Source organism: Leiobunum rupestre, chromosome 11 (genome assembly GCF_980474605.1).
Source record: "Leiobunum rupestre chromosome 11, qqLeiRupe1.1.hap1, whole genome shotgun sequence".
Classification (NCBI taxonomy): Eukaryota; Metazoa; Arthropoda; class Arachnida; order Opiliones; family Sclerosomatidae; genus Leiobunum; species Leiobunum rupestre.
This window is the reverse complement of record NC_143394.1, coordinates 2540728-2560052: the sequence shown is the minus strand read 5'-3', so window position 1 is coordinate 2560052 and position 19325 is coordinate 2540728. Positions and strand designations below refer to the sequence as shown.

At 35.9% G+C, this 19325-nt stretch overlaps 1 protein-coding gene across 1 annotated transcript; it reads left to right on the top strand.

The window, feature by feature from the left end:
- The first annotated feature begins 1710 nt into the window (after window positions 1-1710).
- Window positions 1711-18663, top strand: LOC149921104 (carbonic anhydrase-related protein-like). Its single transcript, XM_090163900.1, has 6 exons — window positions 1711-1831; window positions 3009-3074; window positions 10153-10227; window positions 10616-10783; window positions 15935-16077; window positions 18400-18663. The coding sequence occupies exons 1-6, from the start codon at window positions 1711-1713 to the stop codon at window positions 18523-18525; spliced, it is 699 nt and encodes a 232-aa protein (XP_090020026.1). The 3' UTR covers window positions 18526-18663.
- Window positions 18664-19325: the final 662 nt, after the last annotated feature.

Genomic DNA, 19325 nt, shown 5'->3' with positions numbered 1-19325 from the left:
TAATTAATTAATTATTAATATAAATAAAATAAACCAATTAAAAAATTAAATTAAATTAATATAATAAACCAATTAATTAATTAATTTTTTAAAATAAACCAATATAAATTTATATAATAAAACAATAAATGGACTAAATTAATATAATAAATAAATTAATTAAATTTACAAAATAAACCAATTAAGAAATTAAATTAAAATAATGTAATAAACCAATTAAGAAATTAAATTAAAATAATGTAATAAACCAATTAAGAAATTAAATTAAAATAATGTAATAAACCAATAAAGAAATTAAATTAAAATAATGTAATAAACCAATTAAGAAATTAAATTAAAATAATGTAATAAACCAATTAAGAAATTAAATTAAAATAATGTAATAAACCAATTAAGAAATTAAATTAAAATAATGTAATAAACCAATTAAGAAATTAAATTAAAATAATGTAATAAACCAATTAAGAAATTAAATTAAAATAATGTAATAAACCAATTAAGAAATTAAATTAAATTATTGTAATAAACCAATTAAGAAATGAAATAAAAATAATGTAATAAACCAATTAAATAATTTAAAATTAATAATATAGTAAACCAATTAAGGAATTAAATTTATGTAATATAATAAACCAATTATGGAATTAAATTAATGTAATATAATAAACCAATTAAGGATATAAATTAATGTTATATAATAAACCAATTAATTAAACTAAATTATGAAACTAACTAAATTATGAAACTAACTAAATTATGTAACTAACTACATTATGAAACTAACTACATTATGAAACTAACTAAATTATTAACCTAACTAAATTATTAAACTAAATTGTTAAACTAAATTGTTAAACTAAATTATTAAACTAAATTATTAAACTAAATTATTAAACTAAATTGTTAAACTAAATTGTTAAACTAAATTATTAAACTAAATTTTATTAATAAAATAAACAAATTAACTAAAATAATTAATTAAATTTACTTCATTAGAGTATAAAATAATCTGGTTCATTAAATGAATTAAATTAATTTATTAAGCTCAGCATCTTTAATTATACCTTGAAATAATCAACTCCATATAAGACTCACGCAAATTTATTGGACAGAGCCAGTATGATTAAATCGAAAGTAAATTTAGTAAAAAACCATTGAAGTAATAGGCCAACGCATGTCCGATTTTTTTATTTAATTTCGTATTTATACTCTAGACGATTCTGAACGTATCTTTGACCAAATTATTTTGCGGAAATGGCAAATTCGCGGCGATATTAATTTTTGAAAACTAACTTTTTCTATTGAAAATTAATGTTTTCTAGCGTTACTTTTGCGTTTGTAGTGTAGTAGGATACACGAAATTTCCCGTTTATGGAATATTGGGTTTAGACAAAGTATATATTTTTTTCTTGTTAATATGTCCTCTAGCTCGCGATGCTAGACGGCCCATCGCGATAGCAAGAATGGGGTTGGGGTGGCGTCGTCAGGCGCCAACACTTTGTTTATGATTATATTTTGGTATTGTGGTAATTCCGAAGGCCGTGTCCCTGGCCACATTCCTTGACCCGAGTGGGACAGTCCGTCGCCAATTTGTCCACGATACTTTGGTACGCTCGTCTTGTGTTCGGAGATAGGTGCTTAACCGAAATTGGCAGAGAGGACGCGGGCAGAGTAACAAAATTTTGAGAGGAGCACAACTATAGTTTTACCATGTCTTCTTCTGAACATCAAGAATCAGATGTGGATGATGAATCAGATGTAAATGATGAATCATCCGATGCTAGCAGCTGCATTGCTGAAGGGGAAGTGTTTGACTTATTTGAAATAGACCGTTTATGAAAGGACCAAACTGAAATTATTTCTTGGCTTCAAGAAAAAAATCTAATTGCCAAAGGTTTTAATTGCCCAAAGTGTCGGAAACCAATGCAGCTTTCTCCACACAGAGGAGCAACCGACGGCTTCATGTGGAGGTACAACCGATCAAATGCAGTTGTGGACACCCAGTGCTCCATTCGAAAGGACGCTTGGTTTTGAAAACGCCGCTTTTACTGCGTGACATACTTATGGTTAAATACTTCTTCATCTATAAAATCCCCCAAACCTTTTGCAAGTCAAGAACTCCATCTTTCAAAAAGCACAGTGTGTGCGTATTATCGCGCTAGCAGGGAAGTAGCTTTCGGCGCTTCGGTTATGACTAGTGAGAGGATTGGTGGTGAAGGAGTAATCGACGATTTAGACGAGTCGAAATTCGGGAAACGAAAATTTCTTTGAGGACGACGAGTGGAAGGACAATGGGTCTTCGGCGGAGTGGCAAGGGACACAAAAGCGTTTTTCATGGTCCCTGCCACTTTAATCCCTTTGATTGAAACCTGGGTCGATAATTTACACTGACTGTTGGAAAAGTTACGCTGGACTCCAATACTTCCTTCATTTCAAAGATCCTCAAACCGGGGTCCACACGAACCACATTGAAGGACTTTGGACTCACGCTAAAAGGGCCCTTCCTCCTTCCGGTCGACAGAAACGTTTAATCCTGGGGTATTTGGCCGAAGTAATGTTCCGCGGTCGCGCGAAAGGTCAAGGGGAAAATTTATTTTTGGCATTTTCGAAGGCATTAACTACCTTGCACTCGCCTGCTCCTTGACCATGTAACTAACATTTAACTATAAGTAAAAATTGGACAGTGCTTTTCTTTTATTACATATTTATTTCTTTTAAGCCCATCGCGTAGCCTACTTCACCTACAACAATTCAGCGGCGCATATTAAAGGAAAAGGACACTAAAAAACGTTAATTTTACTAAATTAATATCTCCGCGAATTTCCATTTCCGCAAAATAATTTTGTCACAGAAATGTTCAGTATTGTCTAGAGTATCAAAAAAAAAATCGGACATGCGTTGATATTCCAAGTAATATTCACGTCAGATTTCTGTGAATTGAAGTCAACTTCGCCGATACCACAAATTTAAGCAAATTTTTTTCTAATTATCTAATTGGGTTTTCGTAGAAATGAAGTTATTCGTCCACTTTGGTGTGATCCTGCCTTTGCTGGTTCATGGCCAATGGAACCAAAGTACGTTACTGTCCTGTAAAACCATTCTTTTAGTAATAGCGACTGTTTTTGTGAGAAATTGCGGTTAAGTCTTTAAAAAAAGTAACAGGACAAATACCAAAAAAATATACAGATTTACATTAATAGACAATATTATTAGTTTTTTTTTCCGAGACGTAGGAACGAGGGAATGCAGTGTTAGAGTTACCCTTCCTCAAAATGCTACTGGCAGGGGTCTCACTCCAACTTTTTGCGCGTTTCGTAGCTTAAATTAACCAAAAGTATAATAACGTTCGTGTTTTGGATATTATTGATCGATTTCAAAATTACGTTTTTGCACGTGACAGTACCTTTACATTGTGAGGTATAGCAGGCTTTTATACCCTAACATGGCGGCGTATTTTCACGTGCAAAAGGAATTTTAAGATCGCCCAATTGAATAACTTGCCAAAAAGGCCGTTCAATTAATGTTAATTCAAAACTTATTACTAACAAGTATTGATAATGATTTTAAAGTACTGGGAACAAGACAAATATTAAATGCTTACCGAAATTGTAAAGTTTTTCCCCCGCCCCATTGAAATTAATGTAAAGTTGGCGATAACTAAACGTTAATTAACCTACCAAATGATATAAGAAATATTCCACTGACAATTTTTCCCGTTTATATGAACTTAAATGTAATATAAAATCGTCTTGAAAAATCGTTTATCGCTTTATACCATTCAAAAATAATATTTTTAACGCGTCATGTAGATAATCGAACCGCTGCTCGTCTAGGTAAAGTCAACCCGCGTATTAAAAATCAAAATGAGATTTTAGAAAGTAGGTTGTAATTCGGAATGATATTAATACTTTTCGCGAATTTTGTCATCAGTGAATTTTAAATATGACTTGAAATAAGTTTCAAGGTTTATTTAAAAGCTAATTTCATAACTTTTCATCCATTGGATCGTTCTTAATGTATCTTTAAAGTAGATGAAAATTTTAACGCGGTGAATCTTGCCGAGTCTTAAGCCTCGGTTTAATCTACCGCGTATTTTGAAACGGAAAAACCCGAGTGCTATCTTTAAATGATGACGAACGCTAAGTTTAATACGAAACAAATAACGAAATACTTGGGATTTTTGTCTTTAATTGGACTTGGAAAATATTTAAGAGAATCTACGTATAGAAAAGGTCAAGCTCTTTTGGTAGGCAATCGTATATTTAACGTTAGGGAAATAGTTAACGAATAATATTTTTTCTAAAAACGATTTGTTAATTTACTTTAAATCATCGCTACATTTATATAAGCGTCAACGGGAATTGTAGTTTATTTTTAACCAAGTTACGCGCGAGTTCGCCCCTAGAGGCGCTGCACGTCAATCGCTAGCACTCTATACCACAAAATTATAATATTTACATAGCGCGTGAATTAACAGCTCTTTAAAAAGGAGCAAAAAGAGCGAGGAGCATGCGGGCTTTTAAAAATAGGCAGTGATATTCGGGATTTGAAAGATGGCAGTCAATAATAAATTTCGTTCAACAAAACTAATAAATCGAGTATTTAATTTTAACGAAAGACATTAAAGACGGAGATATCTTCGACACACTAAACTAACGGACATTCATCACATCCACGGTTATTCATCACATCAACAGACACTCATCAAATCAACGTACATTCTTCACTCAACCAGACACTCATCAAATCAACGTACATTCTTCACACAACCGGACATTCACCACACAAACGGACATTCTTCCAACAAACGAGGATTAAACTATTTTGAATGAACTACTTTTAAAAACTATCGGATAACCCTATCTTCATCGGACTACATCGTACTTCAACTCGTTCCTGCACTAAAAGTTCAAAACACATTTTTACCAACTATCAGCTTAGCGGAATATGGCATTCCCAACACCTAACTTCCCGTCATTCTCTATCCAAAAAAAATCGGGATAACGTAGCGACACGCTCGGAAAAATGGCTTCGACGTTTTACCACATTTCTCGACGCTTTTGGAATCAACGATCCCTTGCGGAATAAGTCAATGCTTTTGCACTACGCCGGTGACGAAGTCCAGGATATGTCAACGCTCTGAAACCTTCATTCATATCCAGTCAGACCCCCCCCCAACCTATTTGGCGCCACCCACCACCTACAACTTGGACACCAAGAACTCAGTTCCCGCTTTCTGCAGCTCCAAGAAAACACTTTCAATCTTTGTCTAACGTAAGACTACCCTCATCTCGAGTTGCACAATTTCAATCTTTATCGGGCTTCAACTGTCGAGGGTCATTCTTACATCCACAAGGAAGACTAAGTTGCCCTGATATCAACGTGAACTGTAGCTGGTGTGGGCAGGGCGGACATTTTGAAACATTTTGCAAAATAAAAGCAACGAAAAACAATGTTCAACCTACCCACCATACCGCTGCTACCCTCAATTTGGAAGAGCATGAAGATGACATTCAATTAGTGCGATACCCAGAAAACACCCCTACTGAAGGAACTCTACATACATTATCAAAGCATCAGCTTCAAAGTAACACACTCCCAAGAAAATCTCCACTTGTTCAAATATTCAATATCCGCGGAACCCACATGGAAGTACTTATTGACACGGGCGCTTCTGCGATTATCATAAACTACTTCACTTATTTACAACTTCATCCAACCCCAAATCTCGTTCCTCCAGTCAATAAAGTCTATCCCTTCACATCGCAAGAACGAATACCTTTGTTCGGAACTTTTACCTTGGAAATATCGTACATTGTTTTTCACGTTCTACATCCATCGAAGACGACCTTTAATGTCATTGAAGGACTGGGAAATCTGAAAAACTACCAGGCACACTTTCATGTTGATCCCTCCATTTTACCCACAGTCGTTCTCCATCAACGTATCCCGTTCCACCAAAGGGAACTTGTCAAAATAGAGATAGAAAATCTTTTGGACTCCGATATCATTGAACCAGCCACTGGCCCTACAACATGGCTATCTCCACTTGTAATCGTACCAAAAAAGAACACTACGGAGATTCGGATTTGTGTTGACAAGCGTTTACCAAGCCGAGCTAACCAACGTGAGCGTAACACTCCTCCTTAACTTTAGGAAATTATTCTGGCTATGATTGGGATGACAGTCTTCTCAGGTCTTGATCTTAACAAAGGATACCACCAAATTGAACTAGAGGAGGAATCACGAGACATTACCACTTTCTCCGCTCACATGAGACCCTTTCGTTACAAACGTCTTATATTTGGAGTTAGCTCGGCGGCCGAAATTTTTCAAAAGCCCCCGTATTTTGCTGGCCACTTTTTTTCCATAACGTATTTTGAAAAATAAGCAGGAAATTGTAAAGGTACATGTTTCAGGCAAATAATATTAGCAGTCAGGGCCGTGCAGAGACATTTGGGGCCTGGGACAAATGATGTAGTCACGGGCCTTTCGAACTGGAATTTTCAAGGGGGGTTCTGTTGAAGGGCCCCTAAAAGCCATGCTACCGGGCCCGTTTTTCGCAGGGCCCGGGGATTTTGCCTACTGTGCACTATGGACACTTGATAATACTAATGCAAGTAAAATCCTTTTTAAATATTTAGATTTTTATTTCATACCCAGACTTAGATATTTCCTGGTATATTTTGTGTGGGCCTTATCTTGTGGAAGCTAGGAGCAACAAACACAACACCCCACACAAGGAGAACGCAACCCGTCAAAAGTCGTGGATTTTCTTGTGTACGTTTTTCATTGGCTAGACGCTTTAGCGCCTGCTGCCGTCGGAAGGGGAAAATTAGGAAATTGTCTTCCCCCCCGCCCGTAAAACGTTCAGCGTAAAGGCTCGTCCAATTCGTTAGCGTGTTTAAAGGCTAGCTGCGTGCTCCTTGTGTTTGTTGCTCCTAGGTGGAAGTTAATTAAATCTTTGATAGAAAAAGAAAGCATGAAACAAGAAAAGAAGAAATTTTTCAAAAAGCCATTGAAAACGGGATCAGAGGTATTGAGAACCCCATAAATACAAGTGACGATATTCTAATTGAGGGCAAAGACGAGATTGATCATAACGTCCAACTCCAACAAGCCCTACAACGACTATTAGTATTTTACGGTCATGTATTTGGATGTGACGGGATTAAACAGACCCAAAGAAGATTGAAGCATTAGCTTATCTTCCCACGCCCCGCAACGTCAGTGAACTGCGAAGCTATTTAGGGCTTACAATCTCCTGTGCCCGATTTGTCCCACAGTTTGCCACGTTAACCGAACCACTAGGAGATCTTCAAAAAAAAAGATAGCGATTGGATATGGACGTCAAACCATTAAGACACTATGGACAATATCAAGGAGAGCTTAAGGAAAAGCACTTCTCTCCAATTTTTCGACCCATTAAAATCTACCACTATTTTGGTGGATGGCAGCCCGGTGGGCTTAGGGGCAATTTAACACAACACGATCGCAATGGAAAAGAATACATTATAGCATTTCGAAGCCGTTCCCTCACTGTCACCGAAAAACGATACTTTCAAATAGAGTGAGAAGCGCTCGCCATTGTCTTTGGATGCGAATATTTCAACCTATACCTCAATGGTTCAGTTTTCCTAGTTCTCACAGACCACAACCCACTTGTCACAATCTTCAACAACCCACGCACTCTTACTTCTTCCCGAATACAAAGATGGATTCTCAGACTTCAGCACAATCAATTGGTCACAGAACAACAACCTGGAAAAACCATCCCTGCAGACTACTTGTCACGTCACCCAACTACCACGCTCGCGATAGAAGATCAGTTTTCAATAGTTTCATCAATATTCTCTTCTGGCTGTACTACAGCACTCCACAATCCCAAACTCTGGGATAATACCGTATTCACAGAAGACAACATCAAGATTTGAAATGCCTACAAAAATATTCGTCACGAATTAACTGAAGACTATGGAGCCATACTTCGAGGCAACCGAATTGTTTTACCTTGTAACTTGATAAATGAAGCTATCAATATAGCAAACGAACGTCACCCAGGTCTGGTACGAACTAAGCAATCACTTCGTGATAAAGTCTGGTTTCCCTATCTAAATGATAAGGTAAAAAAACGTATCGATTCTCGCATAGCATGTCAAGCCACCGTTCGCCATCAGGAACACCAGCCTACAGTTATGAACCCACAACCACACCATCCGTGCCATTCGGTGGCCATCGATTATTTCGGACCCACTCCAAGAGGGGATTACATTTTAGTCATCGCTGGTGAATATAGTAGATACCATATAACGGTAATCGTATCCAGTACATCACACGCACCCGCAGTGAAATCGCTTACCTATGTCTTATCCATGTTTGGAATACCAAAGAAAGTGAAAACCGATAATGGTCCTCCGTTCAATGGGGATGAATTTACACGCTTTTCGAAAAAATTGGGATTAATTCACCACAAAATAACCCCGCGATGGCCTCAGGCAAATTGGATAATCAAACGATAGATGAACATGCTGGCTAAAGTAATTCGAACTGCCATCATCGACCAAACCAACTGGCACGATATTCTTCCAGATTTTCTCATGAATTTTAGGGCAACGACGCATCCAACAACTGGAAAACCACCCGCTACCATTTTTTTAATCGGAACAGAAATACGAAATGACCTGGTATAATAAAGTCGTCACCAACTCTAAACCGTGCTGCTAGAGACACCGATGGAAAGAATAAGGCTCGAATGAAAGAAAGGGCTGACAAAATTCGAGGGTCTACGTCACATACGTTTCACCTCGGTGATAGAGTTCTCCCCAAACTCATTCAACGAAACAAATTTGATCCATTTCACGATATCCAACCATGGGAAATCATCGAAATTATGGGGGTCAAGCATCGCAATTGAGAATCAGAGGAACGACTAGTTCGAAACTGCTCATTTCTGAAACCTCTACTGCCCAATAACCACACTCAAAAGAAACCTTCACCATCTGACATATATCAAAACCAATATGATACAACTAGTAGGCCAAACCAAAATCCTCTATAAAGTCTACAAAGACCACGAATCCAACCAATTCAAGGAGAAAATTCAGGTGCTGGAAGCCATCAAAGAAACCGTACACCCGAAATACAACAAACACGAACAGCGGAATTGCGTTACGACCCAGGAATGATATCAAGCCACCAGTTCGTCTTATACCATAGGAGATTGCACTAATTTGTCTCCATTTAACGATTTACCTTATTCTATTCTAATTTTACTTTTTACCTCTTGCAAAGGGAGGAATGTTATCGTCCATCTGTTTATTTACATGTATATTCATATACTACATAATTGTAATATATAAAAAGCGCGTGAATTAACAGCTTTTTAAAAAAGGAGCAATAAGAGCGAGGAGCACGAGTGCTTTTGAAAATAGGCAGATGTATTCGGGATTTGAAAGATGGCAGTCAATAATAAATTTCGTCCAACAACGCTATTAAATCGAGTATTTCATTTTAACGAAAGACCTTAAAGCTAGGTATGTACTCGCTTTAAACTAGCCCAAGTCCCCTTATACTTTATCATCAAAACTGTAGCGTGAATCTACATATCACGCAAAGGTAAAACTATTTGTGCACAAAAAACATGGCCGCAAATAAAAATTGAAATGTTAAATGAAATAAATAGAGTGGCTGTACTCTAAACGATTTATCGGTAACGTTTTCATTTGTTTTGGCAAACGAACGTCATAGAAATAAAGAAGTTGGTTACAACCACAAGTTTGACTCACTTTCAATTCTCCGCCCAACAGTGAGATATGTCCCTAAAATGTTTCTCTTTGATTTTCGTCTTTGTTTACGTCAGTAGGTGTTGCAATTCTTAAGAAGCGGACGCTGGAATCACTAAAAAATTTTGAAAATACACCTGCATAAGTTTTTGTACAGTGAAATGTCTCCAAATATAATTTTCAAAGGTTTTTGGGTAAAAATTATTCGAGATATTTGGTTAATCCAGTGTGTAGCCTCAATGTTCAGTGTTTTAACGAAAACCATTTTTTATAAATATATTTTATATAATATTAAAAGCGTACATATGTGTAGTACCCGATTATTTTTATTATAAATAATGGTACTAAATATAATATTTGTTCTGAGCAGATAATAAATGGAAGGATAATTCGATCGGCCCTGGATGCGACGTCAAAATCTCAAAAGAAGAATATTCTTATTCGCGTAAGTGGATAAAACCAAATATGATATGACTACACGGAATGCTTTATAGTCGGTTATATAAATAAAAAAATATTCATTTTTTTTACCTCTAAACGTTTTCTTTGTTTATCATTTTAAAGTTTTGTTGTAAAATTATTGAATTCATCATGCATCGGATATGGTCAAATGAAGAACCCTAATATTTTATCATTTAAAATATAGCTACGTTAAATTAAAATTAGAAATAACCCTTGATATCACAACCACATTAAACATTTTCAGTCTAAACGCTCTCCTACAAACTAGTTAAAACCGAAAAGTGGCCGATATTACTTCAAATTCAGCGTGATGGGTATTTTCTTAAGTTTTTTTTGTGTAAGTTAACAACGAAATCTCTTTTATTCAACAGAACGTTTCGACTGGCCAAAGCTGTACCCAACGTGCAATGGTCGTCGTCAATCTCCGATAAACATCAATACACGTTGGGCTCGATTGGGGGGGTTCCCAACAAGTTTAAAATTATCGGATTACGCTAAGACGCAAGATGGTGCCAAAATAACGAATGATGGTCATACAGGTTGTGCAATTGTTTATATATTTTCTTGTAAATGTTTTCTTATTTCGGGCTGGTAAAGCTGTTACCGCAAAAGGAGATTGCAAATTGCCAGATATTGTTCGTAGGAAAAAGAATATTCATCAAGATCAGACTACTCAACTTCCCACGTATTATAATCAGCTAGGCTAAGACCCAAGGAACCACCTTAGAGGACGCGTAAGCACCGACTCGACACGTCATCGCCCCCTTTCGGTGACCCAAAATTGTTTTGATTCAGTCCACTTGGGCTGTAGGTAAAGTTGAAAGGGCACTGACCAATTGATGAAAAATAAATCTTAAGTTTCACTGCCTGGCATAAGTTTTCTTCACACCCATTTAGTTTATATTTTTCAGAATTGGAAGCGCCATGGCAAAAGTTTCCTTTTATTTAAGTTTAAGCTTATTGGGGATTTGCGACAGGTGGCGCTTAGGAAGCTTCAATTTAGAAGTCATAGGGTGTCTGCATGGGTTCGTCTACAACGAGACGGCAGTTGAAAACTTTTATCTTGATAAACTAACTCTCTTGATCAATTCAGTTTGGTTTAAAATAAAGGTATTTTGGAAAATAAAGGTATTTTGGTGTATAATAGTAAATAACGGCATTTCGGTAAATAATGTAAAATAATACTAAATAAAGGAAAATATTGGTAAAGAGGAAATATTATTTTAAAACATTATTTAACGTCACACTGAATAACCGATACATGTCAATTTAAATTTGAAAAATATTATATTATTATTAACCATTTTCAACTATATTTATCACTTTTGTCATTTTACATTAATGACCAAGCAATAATGAAATGTTAAATACCATTTCGGAAGCATTACTCTTTTGTTGAAAATAAATATTTAAAATATAAAAACCTTACTAATTTTATTTAGACAAGCGAAATATTTCATATAAATTAAAATAATTAAAGTTAAACATCTTAATAACAAAAGGCACGCCTTGATTGGACTGACTTTCCGTGCGCCGCAGAATATTGGGCGGTCCAGGGAATATTTATACTGTCAAATGTGTAAAACGGATGGATAGCGGCATCGCAGAAGTCCTAGGGGTACAGATTACGCGTGACTACCCTAATATTAGACCAAAATTCTACCAAAAACAAATATTACACTTGTTTTTGTTTTGTTTTGATATTGTTTATGTATAGTTATTGATCGAAAATTGTTGCTTTTATAAAATTTTCCACTTTATTTCGTGAAAATGTTTTTATGAAATGGGATAGAATTTCGGATATTTTTCGAAAAAACATTTGTAACAGTGGGCGCTTTTGGGGCTGGTTAATTTCCGTTTGAGCTGCCGGACGTCACTTATACCTGGTCACTCTGACTCAGGCGTGTTACATGGTGACTAGATAGCCTGCCAAACTCGCGTTTGGGCTATTTATTGTCATAAAAGTATTTTAATCAATATTTAATAAAAATAACCAATTTTGGGCAATCTTATGTTTACAAACTCGGGGTCATTCTATTTATAAGTTACAGAACGTGCGACAGATATTTGACTGACTCACACATTGGTATGCAAATTTCATCAAAATAGGTCTACCATGTATTAGTGTTAAATAATAATTGAGTCCGTTACAATCATATGACGTTAATTAGTAACGTTTCGTATCCCTAATCACCCCTTAAAACAAGTTATAATGCTAAAGTATTGTTTAGATTATAAAGACTAGTTTTTCAATTGTTAAGCTATAAGGATTACTTGATTTAATTTTTTTAAAGAGTTTTGTTGAGGAAACAATTTTGCTATCGGTGCCATATTGGTGCTTCCGGTAATTAGATTAGATTGAATTGTTATACTTATAGTTATTATGTTACTTACGCTTGTACCAATATGTTTGTGTCCTTGCCACTTTTTTGTTTTCGTTTATGCAAAGTGTGAAAGAACACTTTGAATGGCGCAATGAAATAATATTATCGCCATCTTGGCGAACTTGTCTTATTCTTCGAGATATTGATAATGGTGAGACGATACCAGAGTATTCATCCTGTCCTTGTAGTACTCAGTGTTCGAAAAAAAAAAACCACTATAAACCCATATTTAAAAAAAAGTGTTTTTTTTTAACTAAGAACGACTCAGTTCGCACTTATTTTAGTTTTAACTCATGTTTATTCGTATTTATTTAAAAAAATATATAAACCTTTTTAGACTTCAAAAGGTTAAAATAAAAAAGCAACAGTCAAAGGCAAAGCCCTAGTATAAATAAAGACACTTTCACTATTTTAACTGATTTTTCCAGTGCTTTGGTTTTGCTCGACAAAACCTGTAAATTTTCACTAATTTCTGAGCTTTTTCAGCTCTTAATCGGTTAATTGAGGCAGAGCTTCCGGTACAGCAATGCAACGCCCAAAAAAATTCACAAAAACCATTTTCAAGTTTTGAATTGTTTTCGGTTTTCTTCATCACTGGTATCCACCATTTTGACGAAGGGAAGCTTTTTATAACATTTTCGTTAATCATGGATGTTGGGGAAAATTCTTCGTCGTTAACTTGGAATGCGATAATACCTGGTAGAAAGTTTGGATGAGTTTCTTCTGCACACTGTTCTGCTTGTCTCTGTTGTTCGGAATTTATTATCCGTCCTTTGTATTTTGGATCCATACTATTCGCCAAGAAATCTCAAGGGGTAACTGCTTGCTTAAATCTTCGTTCAAAACATTCTTTGTATGACTGCAGATCTTCGTTTCCTAAAACGTCGAACCAAATTTCAACGGCATCTGAAATAGTGGTTTGATCACCTCAATGGCGGATACAGAAAACTCTCAAGGAGGGGGGGGGGGGGCGTGACTGGATCACCATGGAGTTGGTCTAGAGCTTTACGAACGGCATTCAATTGTTTTATAAGATGGATAGCTTCTCTATAGATTTTGGCATTATCCAAAAGCAGTGATATATTTCTATCAAAAGAACATGCTTTTCTGTCCTAATTTCTACATATATATGGTAATTGGCTATGTATGTTCGAATGAAATCTATTTGGGAGTTCCATCTTGTATCATTTGGGATTTGAGGCATGCAGCCCTGCTTTTCACGTAGCCACCCATGAGCCATTTGGACATTTCGGAAATATTTCTGTATTTCTACGAAATGTTTGAGAATGGATTTTGCTGAAACTTCTTTTTTAACCCATAAGTAATAAGTTATGGATTTTTTTCTTTTAAAATCTGTCTCATTTTCTTCATTTTCGCTTCATTGTCGTTACATAAAGCAAATACCCTTTTTCCAAAGTTTTCCAAGTGGCATGTGCATCTAACAGAAATGATTTAGTCCCTGTATGAACACTTGAAGCAAGAATAGGGTAATTTCGAACATTTGACCAGCCATCTTGTACAAAAATTTAAATGGAAGATTCAAGGTCTTCTTTCAATTTATCTTCGATTATATTTACTGTAGCATCCAACAAACTTCCACCAATTGCGATGAATTAGGAATTCATCCTAGCTCTGTAGTCTTTACTTTCTGCAACATTTAATGCAATGTTATTCGCATTAAAAAAGGCTTCTGCTTTATTAATTTAATTTTTCTCATCCTCCGACGTTTTGGAGGTAAATTCATTCTTGAAGTTTGAGCTGTTTACGGTCGCTTTCTATCTGTCGGAATTTGATAGTACACACAATTGTACTATTGCTAGCAGAGCTTGATGGTCTTGAAAGATTAGATGACTGAGCACAGTGAGTTATCATTGTCAGTAAGAGGTCGTAGCTCGGTGGTATAATTAATTGAATCATTTAGTAAATCTGTGTTTTCAGTTTTCAGTATTAGTATTTGAAACACGACGTTTGCATTTCTTAAGATGTGTCTTGATTCTTTAAATTTTTGAACTTACCTGTTCATCGCAATGATTACATTTCACCTTATAGAAGGGCACTTGCCACTTCTTGCCACTCAAAAGCAAGTTTTCTGCTACTACTCAAAGGCATTTTATTATTTGCAAGAAAATTCAGTGAGTCTGAGACAAAGGATTAATAAAAGTTAAGGTTAATTAAAATTGTTAACTATGGGCCTGAGTTTAAAAAAACGAGTTTTTAAAACCCTGGTAGTAGTCCCCTTGTCTCGGGAGGGAGGAGGAAAACGTCACTGGCATGTGGTTCAAAAGAGAAAAGAGCTTCGTTCATTTCAGTCCATTATTTGTAAATTTAAGAGGATAATTATAGAAAATGAGGGTAAAGGAAACACAAAATCCAAAAGAAAGAATAGTTTAATTATATATAGTACATTTATATATTTTTTGGTTTATCTCTAGTAACACAGTCCATGGCAAATAACCCCCCGAAGGACTAGTAAGGCAAGCAAAAGTTCGTATAGAGAATTTCCCTTAGAACTGTCACGCGCAACTAACGTAGCGCTACCTTCCGATATTTAGCGGAAATGAAAATGTAGGACAATATGGCTGCCTACCGACGTCGGGCTAATTTGACATTACTATATTCAGCAAAAAATCCTGCGGATGTTTTTAAACTTATAACTTCGTATGTTTTAGTATCTGAAGGTCTGCTTGAAATGTCATTTATCTTCTCAATAGATTTAATAATTATTCTTTGAAATTGGGTTTCAAAAATATCTGCAAATTATAAATAACTTCAGCAAAGGCTTAAAAGTTAAAATTTATTTATTTAACTTAATCTTTAAAAACTTATCAATGAAGTTACATTTAATTTTTAACCATCTTACTTAATAAATAAGTATGTATGCTAACATTTTTTCTAATATAATATAATAATAATAATATAATAAAATGTATTTACCATTTATCAATGAAACCTCGCTTACTCTTTTGGACGCGGCCATATTTATGTGGTGAATTTACAACTCCCGAGAAGAGCGCTAGATGGCGCGCTGTTCGATTAGCTAGACGAAAACGGGCCAACATTTGTACGCTTGCCTTACAACTCCTTCAGAGGGTTATTTCTCGATGCACAGTCCAAGTACTGTAACAAAGGTCCAAACAATAGATAAAATCATAATTTAAATCATATATGATATTTTAAATCATATAAGATATTTTCATTTAAAATTGTCATCGGATATACAGAATAGCAGGCCGACAGTGGTAACAGTTTTGGTTCATGTGGGGCACACCATTGAGTAGTAATTATTTAATTTAATTTTAATTCTAGTGAAAATTGTACTGCCAAAAGAAATTTCTATAACTGGCGGTGTCGCTCTTGAAAATGTATTCAAAATGGATTCGTTCCACTTTCATTTCGGGAAAAATGAGGGCTCGGAACATCTCATTAACAACGGGGGATTTCCGATGGAGGCAAGTATTACATCGAGAAAAATTGTTTGGCTCCAGTGAATGATGAAGAAGAATTTCAATTCCGTTGAAATGTTCCCTTGCAAGATTTTTCAAAGAACCACTTCTTATTGTAAATTAAAAATCAGTCTATAGTCTGTGCATCTCTCGGCTGGTCAGCTGATTTTGTCTATTTAGTTCAGTTAGGAATCCAGAAATAGTTACCCTGAAATATACGCCGTGCACGAGTGAAACAATTCCCATTTCACCCGTGCACCCCCCCCCATGGTACTACTATGGGTGTTTTAATTCTATAAAGGTATTGCCTTTCGTTACCCTTAAGATTAACCTTCGTTATGCTTAAAAATGTAAAGTAAAGAGCTTTCTGTCGCCTGAGTACTGTTTTTTAAGTAATTATTATACATAAGTTATTAGTTGATACAAAAAATAATTGGATGTAAGGGTTTTTCTGCTAAACCTTAAGCTGCCCTTCTAGCCTATAGGTGACCCTGCGACCCAGACTACAACAATTAAAATGGTCCTCCCTCCCGCGTAACCTTCGAGGTTGGCGAGTTTGAAAAGGTTGTCAAGGCGACAATGTTTGCTTAGTTACTAAATTGAGGGTTGCCAATTACCGCCAGTTCGGAAAATTCTGTTTTGTAAAGTATTTCTAGAAATGTTGACTTTATGGTGGGATGTATGCCTGGAGTCATGGTGGCGCCAGGTTTGACATTATTATAACCCAAGATTTATGAGTGATGTTACGGCTGATACTTTCTGTTTCGCCAACGGTGGGAACGAAATTATAGAAATGAGCGTCGGGACCGTTATTGGAGGGGTCCATTCAGTGGTTTTGGAAACTGGATCACCGATTGGATGAAACGTGACATCACGAACCACGTGATCAGTTCAGGAACAAAACCAGGGAGTTCATATTTCCTTGCGCAGATTGCGACTGCGTCTTCCCTGGTCTCCAAAGGCGAGGATAACCAATACCGGAAGACCAGAAGTTCCGAAACTAAAAGATATAGTAATGACAAATCTCGACCGCTAAGTGCGGAAAAAGTAAACGGTCTCGCGGGGCTAGAGAAGTTCTCGGTTGGAATGGCAAGATCCTGGTTAATTTAGTCGAACTTCTTAACGGTGAAGCTGGCGTGAATGTGCTCGTATCAAGTGATACCAAGATGTGCGGTTAAGGACGCCGATAAGTATGGAAATCCCACACGGAACGATCATAAAAGTATTTAGTTATTTATGAGATTGGCTACAGCTCTCACACATTTTTAGAATTTTTTCTTTTTGGTTTTATTATTCGTTTAACCTAATCTAATAATTGTATTTGTTTGTTTTGTTTAACTTTCCCTTATTAAACGTTAATTATGAATTTTGAATCTGAGCAATGGCAACCCTCTATGCGGACTAGTTGAAAGAAACGGGGGCAGAGAGGGAAAGGGGTTTGTTTCTCGCAGCGGATTGTTCAAACAAGATGGGGGCTCACTAATCCCAAAGAGAGAGAGATACAAATAACGAAGGGGGAACAAGGCTACCTGTTGACACAAGGTCACCTTGGACACCCCCTCCCGATGACCGCTCGTCTACACACAAGGCGAACGCGCGTTCACTTCAAGGAGGAAAAGAACGGCTAAAAATAGTTTCACACGGGGCCCTTCGTGACATTGGCCAGTGCCGTCTCTAGGAAACGGCTGAAGCTAACTATAAAAGAATTTCTAAGAATAATAAAGTCGAATTCTTGTTAACGTGTGATGGAGACATACTAAAGGGGCGAAACAAATATTAATTAGTAATTGTATAGCACCGTTTTTGTCGAATATATTCAAATTCCCTAGCTATCAGGACACCCGCGGGTAACGCAAACGTTTGCATCCTGCCTTAATTACGCCACTGCTCTCAAAATCAATTTGGTCTTTTTTTAGATAATTTTTAGTTCAATATTTTTTTCTGTTAAAATGAACCACCTATGGATTACATTGCAAAGGATGATAAAAATATCGAATAAGTAGATTAGTCCATTATGAAAAGGGATAAAAAAGCTAAACCCTAAACCAATTTTAAGAAATTTAAAAAATTTACAATGTAGTCCTTAGCTGGTTCCTTTGAACTTAACATATCGTATAGAACATTCTGCACCACTCTCCCCCTATTTGAAGTGAGTCTTTACATGATAAGGAAGCGATGATGGAAGTCACTGACTTTAGGAATTGACCCGTTCGCCGAATATACGCGACGAGCCGAATGTCCTAGCTCATCACGAAAAATAATTAAACGATACTGTATGAATAATTCAGATGAGTCGACCAAATAATTGAAATTAAACTGTTTTTGTAGATTCATTTCGTTCATTTCAACTCTAAATATCAAAGTATTGAAGAAGCAGTGGAACACGCTGATGGACTCCTCGTAATAGGCGTCTTCGTTGTCGTAAGTGCTGTTGTTTTAAATGGAACTATCTAAATTCAGATTTCGCCCCAGAAAGGGATGACGAAATGATAGGTTTTCGCATGAAGTGTATTTTTATACTTGTAAAAATTTCAATTGTCCAAAATTATCGGAATATTTAACATAATTAAAAATATCGCTTTTGAGTATTGCGATAAATTTTGTTTTGACATTTCAAGTAACTACAGTACTGGTTTTACGTCGATTCTTGGGTTGAAATCTATAAACGATAGCTACACTTCCCGTTATCGGTATACACACTAAAATGATAACGGTTATCGTCCGGTATTACTATTTGTTAGTGTACTCAATTATAATCACCATTATCCTTTTGTAATCCCTGTTATCAAACTGTGTTCGCCGAAATTAGCTATTTCGTAATCATTTTATAAAAGCTCTGTAATCAGTGTACTCGCTGTCCTCGCTTTGTAATCTCTTTAAACAGCACAATTATTCCGTTAACGTTTTAAAAAAGCTCTGTTTTTGCTCTACGTGATGTACACACTCGGTAAAAGTAACTGTTTGTAATCGCAAGTATCGGCCTTTAATCGCTGTAAACGTTCTGTAATCGATTCATAATCTCCGCACTCGCTGCGTTATCTCCATAATCATAACTGGACTCGCATACTACGATGTGTCGTAATCAGTGTAGAGGAAAATAAGAAGTGGTTACGGCCTCGTTTCAAACTACAAATTTTTTACGTTTCATTCTTAGATGTACTTATTATTCAGATATTTCTTTAATCCTTATACTAATAGAATTTAGACTAATATTCTTTAAATAACGGTGTGGAGCAACTGATCGTTTTCTAATT